This window comes from Ictalurus punctatus, chromosome 29, assembly GCF_001660625.3.
Source record: "Ictalurus punctatus breed USDA103 chromosome 29, Coco_2.0, whole genome shotgun sequence".
Classification (NCBI taxonomy): domain Eukaryota; kingdom Metazoa; phylum Chordata; class Actinopteri; order Siluriformes; family Ictaluridae; genus Ictalurus; species Ictalurus punctatus.
In genome coordinates this window covers 13,856,291-13,875,186 of record NC_030444.2, presented here as the reverse complement: position 1 = coordinate 13,875,186, position 18,896 = coordinate 13,856,291, and the positions used below count along the sequence as shown (strand labels likewise).

Below are 18,896 nucleotides of genomic sequence, written 5' to 3'. Positions count from 1 at the left end.
TGAAAATAGAGAAGGACATGAAAGCTGAGAATGTGGTCTGGAAAAACAACACGCTAAACTGAAAAAGCTCAATATTCAACCAGCGTCTCTCCAGAACAGACATTTCTAATCATTTCTGAACTGGAACTATAATACGGGTATGAACGACAATGTCCTCCAGAGAACAAAAATCCTTCAGAGACATTTGGATAAATTATAATCCAATTATAAATTCCAAATGATCCAAATTATAATAAAAATTACATTCCAGTGTATAAAAGATACAGTTTAGAGCTGTTTCACTGCAGGACAATAACATATCATGCTAACTTTTATCTCTAATGACTGGGAGAGAAGCCACGCCTCCTTCACCGAGACTGAAGCACACAGGCCACGCCTCCTTCACCGAGACTGAAGCACACAGGCCACGCCTCCTTCACCGAGACTGAAGCACACAGGCCACGCCTCCCTCACCGAGACTGAAGCACACAGGCCACGCCTCCCTCACGAGACTGAAGCACACAGGCCACGCCTCCCTCACCGAGACTGAAGCACACAGGCCACGCCTCCCTCACCGAGACTGAAGCACACAGGCCACGCCTCCCTCACCGAGACTGAAGCACACAGGCCACGCCTCCTTCACCGAGACTGAAGCACACAGGCCACGCCTCCTTCACCGAGACTGAAGCACACAGGCCACGCCTCCTTCACCGAGACTGAAGCACACAGGCCACGCCTCCCTCATTGAGACTGAAGCACACAGGCCACACCTCCTTCACTGAAACTGAAGCACACACACAGGCCACGCCTCCTTCACCGATACTGAAGCACACACACAGGCCACGCCTCCTTCACTGAGACTGAAGCACACACACAGGCCACGCCTCCTTCACCGAGTCTGAAGCACACACACAGGCCACGCCTCCTTCACCGAGTCTGAAGCACACACACAGGCCACGCCTCCTTCACCGAGACTGAAGCACACACACAGGCCACGCCTCCTTCACCGAGTCTGAAGCACACAGTGAGACTTTAAAAATCAGTGACTCTTTATATATTTACTTCCTGGGTTAAATCGTGACCTTTGTGAGCTAATATTTTCATTCCAGGTCAGTACCTGTCGTTTTTAGCTTCAAAACTGAAACCAGTAGGATTTCTAGCTGCTCTTAGTCTCTTGCTCACAATGAAATCTTTCCTCACGAAAGAGAAAAAAGTGTGAAAACATCCTGCTACGTGCGGTGTGAAGTGTGAAGGTGGAAGTGAGAAGGAAAGCCCCAGATGCAGAGCTGCTGCTCGTTCTGTCTCTTTTCCGTCTCTTCCTTCCGTTCCTGCTCGCAGTGTTCATCAGCCTTGTGTGATCGTGGCATTTTTACGCTGTTCACCGGACGACGCAGTCACTGGCTGTGAACTCGGCTTTATTTACAGTAAGTAAAAAGAGAAAAAAGCGGGAGGTACAGTGCTTTTTGGTAAATGGTGAGCTACCGTTTCTGTGGGACACTTTTAAGAATGCAAGATTTGCTGTAAACATGACCTGACAGGTGTGTGTGCACAGAGATGAAGGTTATATGTGTAGCTACAATAGTGACAGGTGTGTGCGTTTGTGTGCGATAGCTCACAGCTACAGCTGCTGTTGCTGACAGACTCTCCAATTTAGCATCCGAGTTGAGATAGAGGTGATAGAAGTGTAATTATCTCTGCTTTGAACAGAAGTGAAGGAGGCGTGGCCTGCCTGATTCAGTCCAAGAGAAGGAGTGGCCTGCGTGCTTCAGTCTGAAAGAAAGAGGCGTGGCCTCCGTGCTTCAGTCCGAGTGAAGGAGGCGTGGCCTGCATGCTTCAGTCCGAGTGAAGGAGGCGTGGCCTGCGTGCTTCAGTCTAAAAGAAGAAGGCGTGGCCTGCTTGCTTCAGTCCAAGAGAAGGAGGCGTGGCCTGCGTGCTTCAATCTGAAAGTAGGAGGCTTGGCCTGCGTGCTTCAGCCTGAAAGAAGGAGGCGTGGCCTCCGTGCTTCAGTCCAAGTGAAGGAGGCGTGGCCTGCATGCTTCAATCCGAGTGAAGGAGGCGTGGCTTGCGTGCTTCAATCCGAGTGAAGGAGGCGTGGCCTGCGTGCTTCAGTCCAAGAGAAGGAGGAGTGGCCTGCGTGCTTCAGTCTCAGTGGATGTTTACATTCATGAGGATGTTTATATTATTTAAATATTGAAGAGAAGAGATATAACCAGAATGATACGGACCTGCTTCAGTGAGAGCTGTGATTTTGTGTTTTATTAGGAAACCTAACACCATGTTACAAGTCGTCATGGTGATGCAGCATGAACTGAGCAGTGTATCCAACATGCCAACTGTAATTAATCAACTAGACCAGACAACCAGATTTCCTCTGCTGTTATTTTGTGCAGAATCATTTGGCTCATGTCACTCGGCACACGTGTCAGGTTTTGTTTTGCCCGCATCTTCAGCTCACGCGGCGAAGACCTGCCGCCTCATTCACTCCTAATGACCTTGAGAAATTACTGGCTCTAATTTCGGATAAATGCCGGAAGTCTGTTGTAATCCGGTCATTATCATTTGGCTTCCTACAGACGGTGAATCAAGAAGCACAGCTCAGAGGTGTGGACCTCGGGCCAAATTCTCACCGGATGTGGATTATATGTTGTTTAAGTGCTATTTGGCAGCCGGGGCAAAGCAGCAGGGAGGAGCCAGGGCATGCAGCTGCAGCTCTGAGGCTTGTGTGTGTGTGTGTGTGTGTGTGTGTGTGTGTGTGTGTGTGTGTGTGTGTGTGTGCGCGTCTTCCTTCCCTCTTCATCCTGATTCCGTGTGTATGAGTGCGTAGGGGCACGAACAAGGGGGCGACTGATCTCGTCTCGTCCTTAAGAAAGAATGCTAACGATCTGAATCACGCCCATTCTGCGGACCCGCCGCGGTCACCATGGCAACACCGTCGGTTTTGTTCACCCTGTGCTGAGTGTATGTGCGCACGCGTCTGTGTGTGTGTGTGTGTGTGTGTGTGTGCGCATGCCTCACGCCTTTCTCAGTCTCACCGCATCTCTGACACACACTGCGGCTGTTATCTACGGCGCTAAACAGGAGGAAACGCACAGTGGTTACGTGACGTCACGTGAATAAATATTCGAACCCTTTGGTCTACGGGACGTGTTCAGACGTCACTTTAATATAAATAACGAAGATAAACGAGTCGATCGTTCATTTCAATGGAATTTCATTTCGTCGAATGCAGCTTCTGTAAACTTGGTCGTTTGCATCGTTGACCAATAGCACAATTGCATCGGCTCCTCCCATAAAAAAAAAAAAAAAAAAAAAAAAAAAAAAAAAGGATTCAATTTCATACAAACCCTCCTGCCTAAAAATCTTCGCAGCCTTTATTAGGACACGAGTCGGATCTCTGAACCGGAAACGACTGGATTCGATTGATCATTCCGTTATAAAAGGGGGCGGAGTTACTCGGCAGCTGGAGCCGTTGCTGAAAAAGTCAACGTGAAGAATTTCGAAAAAAAAAAATTTTCGCACTGAAATTTCTTAGCATTTGTAATTAGTTCGCAAGAATATAGACATTCGATTAACGGGATGACATTCATAAGAATTATCATTAAGTAAAGCCCCATCTTCAAACCTTTAACAGGAATAATAATAATAATAATAATAATTAATTAGCATACATTAACGGTAATTTATTCAAAGAAAAGAAAAACGGCAGAAAATCCCATTAATATACGACACGCCTCCAGAGACAACCTTCATTAAACACTCATTTTTGGTGCTTTAATAGAACGTGGATTGTGTCGCATGCTTCAGAGGAATGGATTTGTTTCGACGCTAGTCAGCATAAAGATCTGCTACAGTTTACACCGAGACCATCCGCTAGCACTCTGCTCGGTGTGTAGAGGATCAGACCCAGCAGATCGATGTTGGTGTGTGTTTTTTTGACACACTGGCCTGTCTCTCTCTCTCTCTGTGTGTGTGTGTGTAAGTGACTTCGGCCTGCAGCTATCCCACATGCGGCACATGCCCTAATAATCCGACGTGCTCTCAGAGAGCGAGCGCTTCGACACGCACAGCGTCAGAACCCAAACAAAGGGCTCCGAGTCACAAGCTTCGGGATTTTCATCCAATTTACAGCGAAACGTGTGGAACACCGGTCCACGCCGTCATCAGTGATCAAAGTAGCTGCGTAAGTGTCGTCACGGTTAATGCGTTCCAAGTGTATTACTTCTAATAAGCTTTATTATGATGTATTAACCACTAAAACATAAACATACTTTATTTTTTAGCGATTGAAAGTAAAAACTAGGACTAAAATACAACTCGGATATTCAAATTAAACAGAGAATACAAATATACTTCGACTGTTAAAAGTCGTTTTTGTTTTTTTTTTAAAACCCTAAATAACTCCAAACTAAAGTCTTAAATAACAAATACATACTGTGACTTAAATGCAACTCACGTCTTAAACTTCACCCGTATCACTAAAGACACACGTTAGCTAATACACCGGGACTAAGGAAAAAGATTTAGCTAAGGGAATATAACTCGCTAAACATTAAGGACCGGATAAAACGATTCCGATTAACAGACGATGGAATGCGACTCGGCTGTTGAGATCAAACCCGTTGACGAAGGATATGAAACTTCGACTACTCGAATTAAGGGCCGAATAAAAACACCACTTTTAACGATTACAGCTGGAAACTGGGGATAAAATACGACTTTCGAAATGTTCGAACTGACGCCCGAGTAAAAGCGCGCGTATCGAGCTACTGAAAATAAAAGGGCCGAGGACTGAATCCGGCTTGGCTAGGAAACACTTCGACTAAAATACGGCTTCCCCGTTCGAATTGAAAACGAGATAAACGCACAGCTTAGCTGCTAAAATTCAACACCGAGAGGACAAATACAACTTGAACGTTGAACAAAAATACAACTTCGCTGTTGAAGAAAAAGCCTGAATTATAAAACTATTTTTTAGCTTTTAAAACACTTAAAAACTGAATAATAATAAATAAATAATAAAAAAAAAAAATACAACCTTTAGCTATTAAAAAATTAAGACCTTAGAGTTCGAACAGATCCTGGCTATTTATCTTACGTTTATTTTGATCCTTATTGTCTTATTGGGCTATCTGTCTTATTTTTATTCTTTTAGGTAAAACACTGGGACCGAGACGCAAAATAACTCAAAAAAGTATTTTTAAACAATTATTAATATTATTAATTAATACTAGGTGTTAAAATTGAGGACTGACAATAAAATTACAACTCGGCTTTTAAACTTAAAGCTTGAATAAAACTAATCTCGATCTCTAACCTGAATAATAATAATAATAATAATAATAATAATAATAATAATAATACCTTAGATTTATATAGCACTTTTCTAGACACTCGAGGCGCTTGACGTTGTACGAGGGGGAAATCTCAACTACCACCAGTGTGTAGCCTCCACCTGGATGACGCGACGGCAGCCGTAGTGCGCCAGAACGCCCAGCATGCACCAGTTATTAATGAAGAGGAGACGACAGGAGAGCGATGCAGCCAGACCACGGATGGAGATTATTAGGGGGCCGTGATAGATAAGGGCCAGTGGGGGAATTTATCTTAATTTTAAATCTGGAATGCCGCAAATATGCTGAATGCAGAAGAAGAAAAAAAAAACCATTTCCTCAGTGGCATCGACAAACATCTTTCAAGATGAGGGGGGGGGGGAGTCAACACTCTCCAGACTGGACGTCTAACAGGCGGGTCTTTGTGTTTGCCGGCCGCTACGTAACTCCCTAAACAAACTGCTGTGTTTTCCAAAGAGCGAGGCTCACAGATGTGGGAGTCAGTTATATTTCCATCATTGCAGCCCGGAGTGTACGGGTAGGAAAAGAAAGGGGGAAAAAAAGAAAATAAAAAAAAAAAAATCGCCTTCGTCTGTGTAATTACTTCCAAAAAGTGCTCAAAAGGGAAAAAATAGATAGAAGTGTGGCGTGTACAGAGCTCGTGCTCAACAGCCTGAGGGTCGGGCCCGAGAAAAGAGCTCTGTTCGTCTCGCGGTCGAAAACAAGACAAGTCCTGAATGTTAATGTTCATGAGCGAAGCCCGGTGACGTGCAAAACGACTCCGGATTACGTCGACAGTCCAAGTTTAAGGTTCGGTAGCGGTCACGGGACGGCCGAGAACTCGTCGAGAGGACGTGGAAGACGAGAATCCAGGCGTCGCTAGGCGACTGAATAACAGCGTTTACTCGGTACGTGGTCGGCTGTTGACGACGAGGGATTCCGACGCAGCGGAAACAAAAACGCACTTCGCGTACAGCTGTACAGGAGAAGCGAACAAAACATACTCTCTACTGCATCTGTACTCGATCCGAGCTACCGAGCTAGTCACAGCCACGCACACGCCCGGTAGCGTACGAGCGCGAACACGTACGCGGGAGCTTTTCGTGCTCACTGTTTACAGCACAGCTAGGATAATCGATCGGATAACGTTATGGATGAGGAACATCCATTCTCGTGTATCCCTAGTTTGAACCATTACCACCATAGTTTTGGAAAAAAACATGCGCCTCTAATCGCCAATCAAAGTGTCTAATCTACATCCGATTATCCTGTTCACCCGAGGAATGTAAAAATCCTCCACTCAGGCCCCTTTTCTGTCTCTGCATTATTTAAACAGCGTCATTTTCCCAGGCAGCTCTTTTCCTCCGGCCGTAAAAAAAAGATCCGTTCCTCAGAGTGCGTGATCGTTTGAGCAGCCGTGCGTCTAGACGGAGAGCGTCCCACGCCTGCGCTTTTCCCCGTCCATTAAAAACACATCGGGAGCAGGCGAGATGCAAGTTTTATATTACGACGGCCATTATGATGGAAATACGCTTCGGCTCACTCGGATTTATCGGTACTCGGGCGCGCAGACGTTAAGGCTCTACTGCGACAAAGGCAGAAGAAGCGGTTCGGGTTTTATCGCGTCCCACAGGCAGGAGGGTTTAATTGGCAGGTTTGGATTTGTGCTGACTCGGCTCTCTTTAATCCCCGTCCCGCGGATTCAGGCAGCATGCGGCTCCTTCGATATTAATCCCGACGTTTACTCGAGCTTGGATTCGTCAAGGCTTCTCAGAGCAAGGGACCGGTCAGAACTGCTGGAGCAATGTCGTTTTCATTAGCGCTGCCGTCGTCAGTCAGTTCGTAAGGCGAGTCTGAAGCCGGAGGAAATTTTTCATCCGGCAGAGCCGGGAGATGTGACAACATGGTATCGATACCTTCTGACCAATCCCGATTCGGGAACTCGACACATAGCGGTCACACACGTTCCAGCGTGTCGTGTCGGGTCACGTCCGATTCGTCCCGCCGACGTATACAGCAGTAAAGCTCTCCAAAACCGTACGTTAACGGTACGCGTACACCGCAGTGCTCTCGAATTCTCCCGTCTGATTGGTCAGAAGGTGTTGATTAATACGTCGGATTACATCAACACGCTGATTAACATGGTCACAGCTCATCCGCAGGGACTCGTACAGCAGATTCTCTGCAGAAACGGATTCAAAACCCGTGCTTGATCGTGGATATGTTGATGTTTACTGTGAGGAGATGTTTATGTCAGATTTATGGAAGGAGTCTCCAGTTTCAGCGCTCTTAGGGTTTTCTGATATCGTCATGACGGACGAGTTTATGCTTTTTTGTTTGTTTGTTTGTTTATGTTTTCTGAGTAACGCAAGTTTATCGCCGCTACGATGGAAGTGACGTGACGTACGGAGGACTGACTCGTCTCCGGGACGCTCCGCAACGTTAAAAGTAGCGATAAAGGGATAAAAAGTACGATGTGTCATTCTAGTGCTTTATAGGATTTCGCTGTGATGTATGTAGAAAAGAGTGACGTGATCACAGCTCACGTCGAGCCGTGCAATGCGTTCGTGTTGCAAATATATATATTTTTTTAAATAAAATGTACGAATAAAAGCCGTTAAGAATCTGTAGCGTTCGTTTCTCGATATATAAATCCGTCCTGGAGTTCATTCTTCATCACACATCCGCCCGTCCGGTTAAACATCACGCAGCCGTGAGGCGACGACGCGCCGGATCGAGCGTGACTGCGGGATCACCTGACCTCCTTACACCGGCAAACCTTCACCGTGTCGGGTTTCGCCGCTAATCCGATCGCTCAAACATCAAAGTCCGATGCTCGACAGGAGCGGTGACGTAAAGCACATCTGCGCGTGGGACCGTTCTGTCGCAAGACGTCTGCAGCGTGGCGAAAAGCATGTGGAAAACAGCTGGCGTTCCCACATCACACGCCGTCACACCGGCCTCGGGAACACGAGGGCATTTTTCACCGAGTATGCCTCTCCCCCCCCCCCCCCCCCCCCCCCCTTTCAAACCAAGTTTCCCTGCTTCTAACGTTCCGGTCACTTCGTTAGCGGAACGCGTGCTCGGTGACTGCACTTTTCATTCCCAGAAACGACTGCGGCCTGCTGATCTCGGTTTCAAAGAAAAACGTTATTCAGTATGAGTGTGGGTGTAACCATACCCACGTGAATCGGGCTCTCTGTAAAATAAAATAAAAAAATGAAATGAAATGGAAAGGAAATATAAAACCACGGTAGCTATTTTACTATAAAGTGTTTGATTTGGGGTTAAAAGGGTGTGAACCCATTGCGATTGGCTGAAACTCACGATAGGACCGCCCACTAGCGACACGACGTATTACGTAAATAAAAAGACGCAAAATAAAAGGAATTAAAAAAAAAAAAAAAAAAAAAAAAAAAAAAAAAATCCCTGCTGGTGTGAACGCACCGGTATGATAGTGACGTACATATTTCGAATAAATAAATAAATAAATACATACATTTTGAAAAAGCATTACCGACTCACCTGATAGTACGTCTTGATGTGGCGTATGAGGACGGAGAGGTTCTGCACACGTAATACCGCGTCATTGTTCACTTTCTTGTTCACTCTCTGGCTGGAAGCTTTCGGATTTCTGCGAAACGCAACACACACGGAAAAAATAACAAAACAGTTAGAGCTCACACGGACTTTAAGAGTGAAAAAAAAAAAAAGGATAAAACGCAAAAGGGTCGAGCCACAAAGCGAGGCAGCGGCGGGCGAGGTTTTAAGATGTCTCGGATCGTCGTGTCACCGGGAAACGATCGCGCGGTCGAGAGACGTGAGGTGCGCCGATGTTAGAACGACTGAAAACGAGTCCGGGTGGCATAAAAATGCGAAGGAGAATTTGGGAAGGGGGCGTGGGGAAGGAACTAGACACGAACGAGAGCGGTCGTTTCCGTCCTGTAGGAGGAAATGACACGGAAAATGCTACACGTTTCACTCAAACTCAGTCAGATTCTTCTCTGGAAATAATAATAATAATAATAATAATAATAATAATACAAATCAAGAGACATTAAAATGGTTTGACGTCGATGTTTTTTTTAGAGATATTGTAAGTATCATGAAATATTTTGCAGATAAAATGTTATGGGTGCGGTTTTATTTTTTTTGTTTCCGTTTTACGAACGTTAAAATTTTCGGTCCTCTCGGGATTCTGCGTCCGTCTCGACGTCTTGAAAGAAAAAACAAAAGCCGTTTTTCCTGTCGAGAGTATTTCGGTTGCGTTTCTTTAAATGTCATTACGTACATATCATGCTCGGTAAATTCCACTTTGAGAGCTGGGTTTCTGTAAAAATAAATAAATAAATAAATAAACAAACAAACAAATAACAAAGAAGTGTGATTACGAGACTTTTCAGGTGAGGAGGAAAAAACCCCCCAGGATGTTCCACCATTTTGGCTCGATTATCACACCGTCGGAGCGTTAAAGATTTCTGCCTTTAGCTCTGAGCTGTGACGACGAAAACAACCGAGCGCTTTGCGGAACAGACTGAAAGAAAGATTCAGTCTGACGTCCAGAGATCAGGCTTCGTGAAAGAAAAAGAAAATAGGAACTCATCACGCCATCTCGGTGACCTCGGTCGTTGGTGTCAGACGGGCGGATCGGACTGCTGATCTCCTGGGGGATTTTTGCACAGATTCCCGAGTCTCTAGAGTTTACACAGGAGGGTACGGATGTCTCGTTGACGAGGGAGGACGGCGGAGAACGTCTCAGAAAGGAGGGCTACGGTGACTCGGACAACTTTACAACCGTGGTGAGCAGGAACGCATCTCGACCTGCCGAACCTTGAGGAAGACAGGGTGCAACAGCGCACTGGAAGACCGCGCCGGGTTCTGCTCATGTCAGGTGAGAACGGGAGGCACGGGATCGCGGAGAAGATCGGGACAACGTCGTCTGGTTGGGGTGAACTGCAGTCTCCTGTACAAGTGGACGCACGTCGCTTTACTGGAATCCGCTTGACTCGTACTGTAGATGTGTAATGATTTGTAATTCACGTTAAGCGTGCTCAGGTATCGTACGTCCAATTCCGACGGTCAAAACGTCCACCATTATGGAATTTTTCTTTTCCATTTTCATTGAGCCTGCCGAAGCCCCAGGTTCCCGTTCTCGGCCGGGATCGAGGCCGCGAGCTTCGAGATGCTTTTCTGCTCACCGTGGTTGCAAAGAATGGCTACTTGTCGGAATATTTTTGCATCCGTGCTCAGGAATACGACGCCGTCGTGGGCACGGGATCACGGAATCTGGACAACTTGGAAAAGACGGGGAGAACGATGCCGGGTTTGGATGAGCCGGATTCCACCGGCGCCTCGCATTCCTGAGCAGGAGTACAGATGGTCCTGGTGAAACGGATGCACGTGGTGGGATTCAGCTGACTCGTATGTGTGTAATGATTGGTCATTCACTTCAATGTTTTCTGGTATGGCCAAACGGCCGAAACGGCCGAAACGGCCGCCGTCGACTTTATGGGATTCCATCAGTCGTGCTTTGGAGTGAAAATAATTTTATTTTTAAATGACAACGACTCTTTCTTTTCGTGGTTCAGGGTTTCTGTGTCACATGCATGAACCTTCACACACTTTCTTGTCTCATCCTTAATGGTCCCACACACACACACACACACACAGAGAAAACGGCTAACTCGTCCGTTCAACCGTCTCACTCGCAGAGTCATGTGACCGGGAAACTCCCCTGCAGCGTGCCTCGCTTCTGATTCACCCGGAGAGCCGTAGATGAACACAAAAGCGAGAAAGCTAATCGACACTCCTACGGGCAGTCTGGGTCTGGGGTAGTTCTGATGCTCTCATATACACCCACACTGCCTCGCTGTCTTGCGAATTAGAAAACAGGGTCTTTCTTTTTTTTTTCTTCCCTTTTTAAAATGGATCACGTGACCTCCGAGCACAGGAGGGCTTTCAGGCAGCCCTGATGAGCTTAACCCTTTAATTAAACACAGCAGTGGGAGCGGTAATCCTGGTTAAACACAGCGTTAGGATACTGATTTACATCACGGCTAGATAACTAAAAGGAGAAGAAGAAAAAACAAAAACACGCTTCTACAAAAGCAGGAGGGCGGACTCACGAGGTCACGCAGGAGTCACGGGGCGATTACAGACGCGCCCGAGCTCCCGGGTAACCTACATCTGACACGCTGCGTCAGTTTCATCGCGTAGACGCAAAACAAATCTCACTGCAGGGCTCACATTGGTCAGCGAGTGAAGACGACACTCAAATCCGACCAATCAGAAACGCCGGATCGACCACACACACACACACACACGCGCGCTCTCCCGGAATAACATCCACACTACAGATGTAGCGTTTCATCAGTTTCAATCAAACCGTCCTCTTCCTCCTCCTCTGTGAACTCAACGAGAGAGCGATTCGACTCTACAGGAAGCCAATCAGATACGGCGGAGTTTTCGGGCCGGTTTACGACGTGAGCCGGAGGACCGAGCTGTAGAAATGGCGGAACCAAACGACAAGCAAACCTGAAGTGTTCGTTTCGCTCTGGAAACAGACTGACCGGTGTGAAAGCGCTGTAAGACACAGACCTGCGCTTGCCACACCTCAGGAGCAAGTCGTTCCAATACTTTTGACCAAAAAAAAAAAACACCCCACAGTGATCTGTGTGAATCAAACTACAATGAAACAGGAAACAAACCAACAACAAACCAAAAAAAAAAAAAAAAACAGGAAGTTCTCATTCAAGACCATTCAAATCCTGCTGTGTTCATCACGGCCGTTGATCCGCGTGCAGACGTTTTAAACTCACGCAGCCGTTAAATGGCTTTTAAACTCCTCTCCTATGTCCGCGTTTATATACGGCAGCTAGAGCTGCGTTTGGGTTACTTTTAATCAAATAAACACGGTTTTTTAAAAATCAGGATGCTTGGAGGATCATCATCCGTGGCATGCGGATTTTAACCGGGGGGAAGAATGAAAAAACAAACAAACAAACAAACAAACAAACAAACAAACAACATACGCTCATCTTCACACAGGAACAATTCAAACGTTTCCCATCAGCTGCGTGTTCTTCACTATACGTGCTCACTACATAGGGTGTGACAGAACACTCCAGAACCTATACAGTGTCCAATAGGAAGCCATTTGAGACTTATTACTAAATCATAACGGGACCGAATATTAACTCGACATCCAGCTAGATTTTATTCTAACTATGCTACCTGAGGACTCACTCCATTTATTTATTTATTTATTTATTTATTTATTTATTTATTAAACCTGCTTCATTTTCACACATTCATATTCATATGTGCTCACTAGAGTGTGTGTATATTATATATATATATATAGAGAGAGAGAGAGAGAGAGAGCATAATGATAGAGTAAAGCTTACATCGTGCACAGTGTATTCGATTGTCTGTCTGTTTTTTGTTAAACAATGAAATTAGAATATAAAACGTCATTTAAGGACACGGCAGCCATTTCGGTCAATTCTGTGGACGTTTTTTCCAAACAGGAAGCGCAACAGGAAGCGAGGGAGCTCGTTTCGATTGGGAAGATGAGAGCAAAAACGTGAGGGACGGACGGGGGATGGAACCCTCGTCGCCGTGGTCTTCGTCTTCCTCTCCGACCTGCCTGCAGCTCCGCTTTGATCCCTCGAGATAAAGATTTCACACGGGCCGAGACTCTGAGCGAACGAAGGAGGAAACAAAGGAGGAGACGAGGCTGTGCTGTGTCAAGAGGGAGGACGGAGGACGCCAGAAGAATGTGTGTGTGTGTGTGTGTGTGTGTGTTAATGTGGGTTTATCCCATTATCACCCTCTGTCTCAAGGAAAGCAGCATGGATTAGTTAATGAATTCTAGCTGCTGGAGGAAAAGAAAAGAAAAGAGAGAAAAAGGGCTGATTAGGGATTGACGTAATTAAAGCGCTGTCGTAAAAACGGAAATCTTATCGGCCCGCTGCTGGGAAAAGTGCGAGAGTCGGTGTGTTAACGGCTCCGTTGGTGACGACGAAATGAGGACCGGGACGTGGTTTCAGGTGTGTGGAAGTCTCTAGGAGCGTCTGCTTACGTGGATCTCCGCCATCTGCTCCACATACGCTAAACCGTTAACTAATCCTGGAGGCTTCTCTTCTTCCAGCAAGTAATCTGTCTGCTGAAGCGCTCTAGTAATAAACAGGAGGAGACCTGGAGCTTTTCGCACTATAATCACACTATTAATCACCACGATTCATCACAGCGATCATTAAACCCCGCTTTCGTTCTGGCGTCTTCGCCGTGCTGCGAAAAAAACCCCCAAAAAACCCACTTCTGTGCTATTTCAAATATCAACAACTTAATTAGTCCTAGATGAAACCGGATGGTAATAAAGGATATGTAGACACGCAAGAGAATGTACGGCACACGCTGGGTGTGTGTGTGTGTGTGTGTGTGTGTGTGTGTGTGGTAATAGGTCATTAATCAGTGTGATGAAGCAGAGTGACCGCTATCTCACCTCTACAAAGTGTTTTATTCCTCTTACGCCACAGCAACTTGCCAAGGATTACGACTTTGACATGCAATACTTTTTATCCATTTATAGCTACGTTTAACGACGTGGAGCATCCGAAACACGTTAGTTCCTGTTCTCACGTACATCAGAGCAGCTGTAAGTGCTCCCTCCCCATCGTTTTTCTTCTTCCCTCTAGCGACATTAAAAAAAGAAAAACCAAAAAAATAAATTTAAAACAATCATAAACTCCTTCGCAGGCCTGGGCGATATATCGATATAATATCGCTATCGTGATAACTGATTTTCTGAGATATCGTCGGTACGGTGATGTATTTCTGACGCTTTTAATATTTACTCATTTAAACGGTACCGGACGGATGCCGCCGATTTGACGCATTTGATTTTTTTTTTTTTTTTTTACTCTTCTTTGTAGGCATTAAAGAAAAGTGTCGTGGAACTCTCGGTTAGTTCACGGCTGTTTTGCGGAGAGTCTGCTTGCTAAATGATGTATCGTGACGCGCATCGCGTATCGTCAAAACGTCCTCGGGTATCGCGATACCACCCAGCCCTACTCCTCCGTCAGGTCCAGCTTTACCTCCGAAACCGGAGACTCCTTCCACGGATGTTAAATAAACCCCTCCTTACAGAAAACGTCACCGATTCTACACGTCCGCCGTGTACGTCCACGGGTACGGTGTTACTAGAGGAGCGGTAACGATTTAAAACGAGCGCTGCTTTTACAGGAAACGAAGCGACACCTTCGGACCAATCGGAACCGGTTCTGTGAGCGCCGGAAACTGATCGAGCCGACCTTCACGAGGTGAATCTTCAGGATGAATCACGCTCGCCTTCAGATATGCTTCTAACGTCAGCCGAAAATATTTGACATTTAGTGGCTGCGTGCGCGACCCGTGACTAGCACATGTACTTCCTGCTATTGTCCCTGACCGCGTTACCGAACACATCACCCTGCACTTTGGAGAAGCGGCAGGACGCTAACAGACTCTCGGCGCCGGGCCTAAACGTCTCGACTTCGGTCCCCGGAAGTCAGATTTGCTAAGACCAGTGGGGAGATCAATCCCCCTGCAGCCATTCCTCTGGATAATGACCATCAGTGTCAACGAGGCAACTGCAGCCCTTTAGGAGAACGGGTATTGATTACTAGCCATAATGTAGCATGGCGGAACCTCAGCCCGTAACGGACGCGATGCCGAGACGTTCCGTTTAAGTTCTTCCGGCAACGTTAAATTGTACGCTAGGGTACAAATCCTGTCTCTAATCTAGATCTGATTAGAAAAACATTTTCGCTCGGCTGGAAATAATCAGCAATCGATAAACCGGTTCCACATGACCTTCGGCAGAGATTTAACAGGAGATTTCATGTCCAGGGGAACCGGTTAACACGAGCGGCGCTTAACAAAGAGCCGCTTCACTTCCCTCTGAGACAATGCGCCTTCTGTCCGAGCGCCACGCTGAGAGGACGAGCGCCAACAGCTGCCCCGAGCGCAGAGTCTCCACCAGAACTAACGCCCCGCCCACACCGCACCACACCACACCACACCACACGCATTTATATTCCGTCCTGACTGCTCATGACGGGCTGAGAAACTCCAAGGAACTCGAAAGAGAAGGACAGATCTTTTAGACCGTTACAATCCGGGTGTCGACACCGGACAAGAGGTCCGAGGCGGTTTTGAGTCTGGTTCTTCTCAAGGTTTCTTCCTCGTGTCGTCTCAGGGAGCTTTTACGTTCATTACGGAACTAAATCGACGTCCGGATTTCCATAAAAGCGCTGTAGGGACCGAACTGAATCGAGATCCCGCCGGATTTTAGGAAGACCGAGACACGTTCAAAGAAACGTTCTGCAAATCAAGAGTCACCAACCACTGAGCGCAAAGGGGTGGGGGGGGGGATTTAAACCAGAATCTAAAGACGTCAAAAAGATGACTAGAGTGTAGTCATGTACATCACGCCAAACTTAAGATAAACCAAAACCAACGGCCACGATTTCATTTCCAGTTTTAGCTCCCGTACCACGGCCGCTATAGCCTTGAACAAAACGTTCTACAAACTTCTACGTAATGCGAGAAAAAGGCATGAAAACACACGCGGGAAACGGTAAAAAGACTTAAAAGGATATGAAAAAAACAACCCTAACGAACCTCCATCTCTATTAACGTTAGTGAAATTCCTAGATTTCATCCAGAAGCTCATTTTTCTGGACACTGAAATGATGTCTACGATCAATATCATCGATGTTACTATAGACCGGAAAAGACCGATCGATGCCGACCAATCCAACGACAGTGTCTTGGTTTTTTAAGCTTCCTGCAGCTAGGAACTAAAGCTGTGCGAACTGAAGAAAACTCGGACCACGCGTACGGCATGAGATCCGCTCTGAAGAACTGATCGGATTTGTCGCTTTGGTTTGTCGACCCAAATTTGCATAGAATCGAGGAGATCTCGACGAGAACGTCGCCTGTCGATGAAATCACGGCTCGGTACGTAGACGGCGAACGATCTCCCGTCACTTTGGACCGCTCTTGCTAGGGGGAACGTAGTATCTAAGGACCCGTGCAAAGCTCCTTAAAAGATTAACCACGCGACGATCGCATCCCATCCAGAAATCCTCCCTTATTTGTTAGAACAGAAAGGCATTTAAAAAAAAAAAAAAAGAATGAAAAGCTCACTATAACCCTATTGAGCGTTGAATACACTGTACGCCAGCCAACAAAGCCCACGGTTCCTCTCGAGCCCTGTGGAAACCTTAGGAGAATCCCTTCAGGCACAACGTCTTCACAAAGCGTGGCATTCCTGACGAGCGCCTTCTCACGCGCCGACCTTCATAACATCGACTGTACGGACGTCTGAAGACTACAGATGTGCTCGAGCGGGTCGTGATTGGCGTTCAGACCTCACAACGAGAAGAAGAGAAAGAAAGAACGAAAGAAAGAAAGAAAAAACAACACCACACTACCACCGCTGGAGATTTAATCCTCGACTTAATCGCCTCTCAATGGGAGCGGGTTCTTGTTGAGACACGGTCTGAGCACCATCAGCGTCACGAACGGACGAGAACACCCTCGCACTCTGGGTTGACACGCCGTGCCGAGCAAAACCAGGTGAAAAGGCGGATATATTAGGAGATAAAACAGCATAGAGAGACTTACATCCTCAACATGACCTCGTTGAGGTAGGAACCATCCACTAACTCCATGTACAGAGAAAGACTGCTTCGGTCGCTTGGGCTTGGCTGGACCACTGTTTTCACCTACAACGCATCGTAAATATACGTTCATTGGAAAACATCACACGTATACATGCATGTTAGAAGTATAAGAATAAGGGGGGAAAATGCTTCATCTCACCCATGCCACCAGAGGAGTGAGCAGAAACTGCTCCAGCTGAGGTGTGAATACTTCACTGTCCATTTTCTCCAATACAACACCAAAAAAAAATAAAAAAAAAAAAATTAAAAAGAGAGATATGTTTTTGTTTTTTTTTAAAAAAAAAGAAAGAAAAGAAAAAAAAAGCGTTTCCTGTACCTCCAGAGGAGTTCAGCCTAATTGAACGGGGCTCATTTTTATTCTGAATGAATGCTTTCCCATAAATACCCGCAAAACACAGACGCAAACGCTCCTCCGGTCATACTGGGAGAAACGGGGAAAGAACTCTGCGCCTATCTCGTTCTCCTCTCTGTGGAGCCTTTGTCTAAATACTGTGTTATTATTTAATCACATCCTCAGATGCTCAAACGGTCAAATTAAAGAGTAAACAAAGCATCTGGACATCACTGAGTCTGAGGCGGCTGGGAAAACGTCCTCAAGCCATTCAAACACACCGAGTCGTACAAAACAACAACAAACAAACAAAAACAACCACCACCACCCCAGACAGAAATCAAGTAGATCCTCCAACAATACGGAATTTCTGTATATTTATATAAATAATAATAATAATAAAAAAAAAAACATCCACCAGGTTAAATAGAAATAAATGATCCCAGGGTGTGTAAGTCTCTCCAGTCGTCCCTTATTTCCACGCTTCTTTTATATATATATTTTTAAAAAAAATAAAAAAAATCTTTTAATGAATATCCCAGGAATGTGGATTTTGGCAGAGCTGATTTCCTGCCTGCGTTTCCATGACGGCGCTCCTCAAAGGGTACACCACACACTGCAGTCCGCCGAGGGAAGACCCGGATAAGCCCCGCCCACACCCTACACCAGACCCCGCCTCCGGACTCACTAAGCACCGCCTCTGCAGGACGGTTGTATTATTGTGGCCCCGCCCACTAGTATATAAGCTTCAGGGTCTCACGCTTCGAACGGCGTCAGTTCAATTTAAACTTTAATTTAAATACATAAATAGATAGATAAATAAATAAATAAATAAATAAATAAATAAATAAACGTCGTGGGGTGTTTTTTTTTTGTTTTGTTAGTTCATTAAAATTTATCCATCACACGTAAGAGTGCCATTAATTTGTTGACTTTGTTGGAAATTGTAGGAATGAACTCATTTTTTTTTGAACGTTCGTTTGTTTATTACTTGTTTACTTACTTAATTTTGTTATTTTATTTATTTTATTTATTTTTATTTATTTTATTTTTCAATTATATCCATTTGAGATTTTGCATCAGTCTTACCATTTCATTTGTTTTTGTATTTAATTTATTTATATAAATATATAAATATATATATATATATATATATATATATATATATATATATATATATATATATATATATAGTTTTGCATTGTTTGTTGTACAGTACATTGATACGTTACTTTGTAAAAAAAAAAATGTGTGTGTATATATATATATATATATATATATATATATATATATATATATATATTTTTTTTTTTTTTTTACAAGCTAAAGGAAATGCTGACGTGACCGATGCACATCTCCACACCCTTATCCTTATCAAAAACACAAGCATTTACGAATATACACGTAAACTGAAGACGACGCCATGTAGCCGCTAGTCAGTGTTCGTCACACGACACACGCTAGCGCTTCAACACACGTTTAATTGACTGCTAATCCTAGAGGTTCACATACTTTCGCCACTCA

At 45.3% G+C, this 18,896-nt stretch overlaps 1 protein-coding gene across 7 annotated transcripts in view; it reads right to left on the bottom strand.

Annotated features, from left to right (window-relative positions):
* ccdc88ab (coiled-coil domain containing 88Ab) overlaps positions 1-17,986 on the bottom strand; it is a 53,583-nt gene extending 35,597 nt beyond the window's left edge. For 4 of the 7 annotated variants that reach the window (XM_053677665.1, XM_017461200.3, XM_053677663.1 and 1 more), the window contains exons 1-3: positions 17,181-17,985; positions 16,983-17,083; positions 8,835-8,943 (exon numbers count right to left, since the gene is read on the bottom strand). In XM_053677665.1, coding sequence (XP_053533640.1) covers positions 8,835-8,943; positions 16,983-17,083; positions 17,181-17,243 — 273 coding nt within the window. In that variant the 5' untranslated portion in view covers positions 17,244-17,985. Of the gene's footprint in view, positions 1-8,834; positions 8,944-16,982; positions 17,084-17,180 lie in introns of all 7 variants that reach the window. The other 3 variants (XM_017461204.3, XM_053677664.1, XM_053677662.1) reach the window with 2 other exon arrangements.
* Between the last annotated feature and the right edge of the window lie 910 nt (positions 17,987-18,896).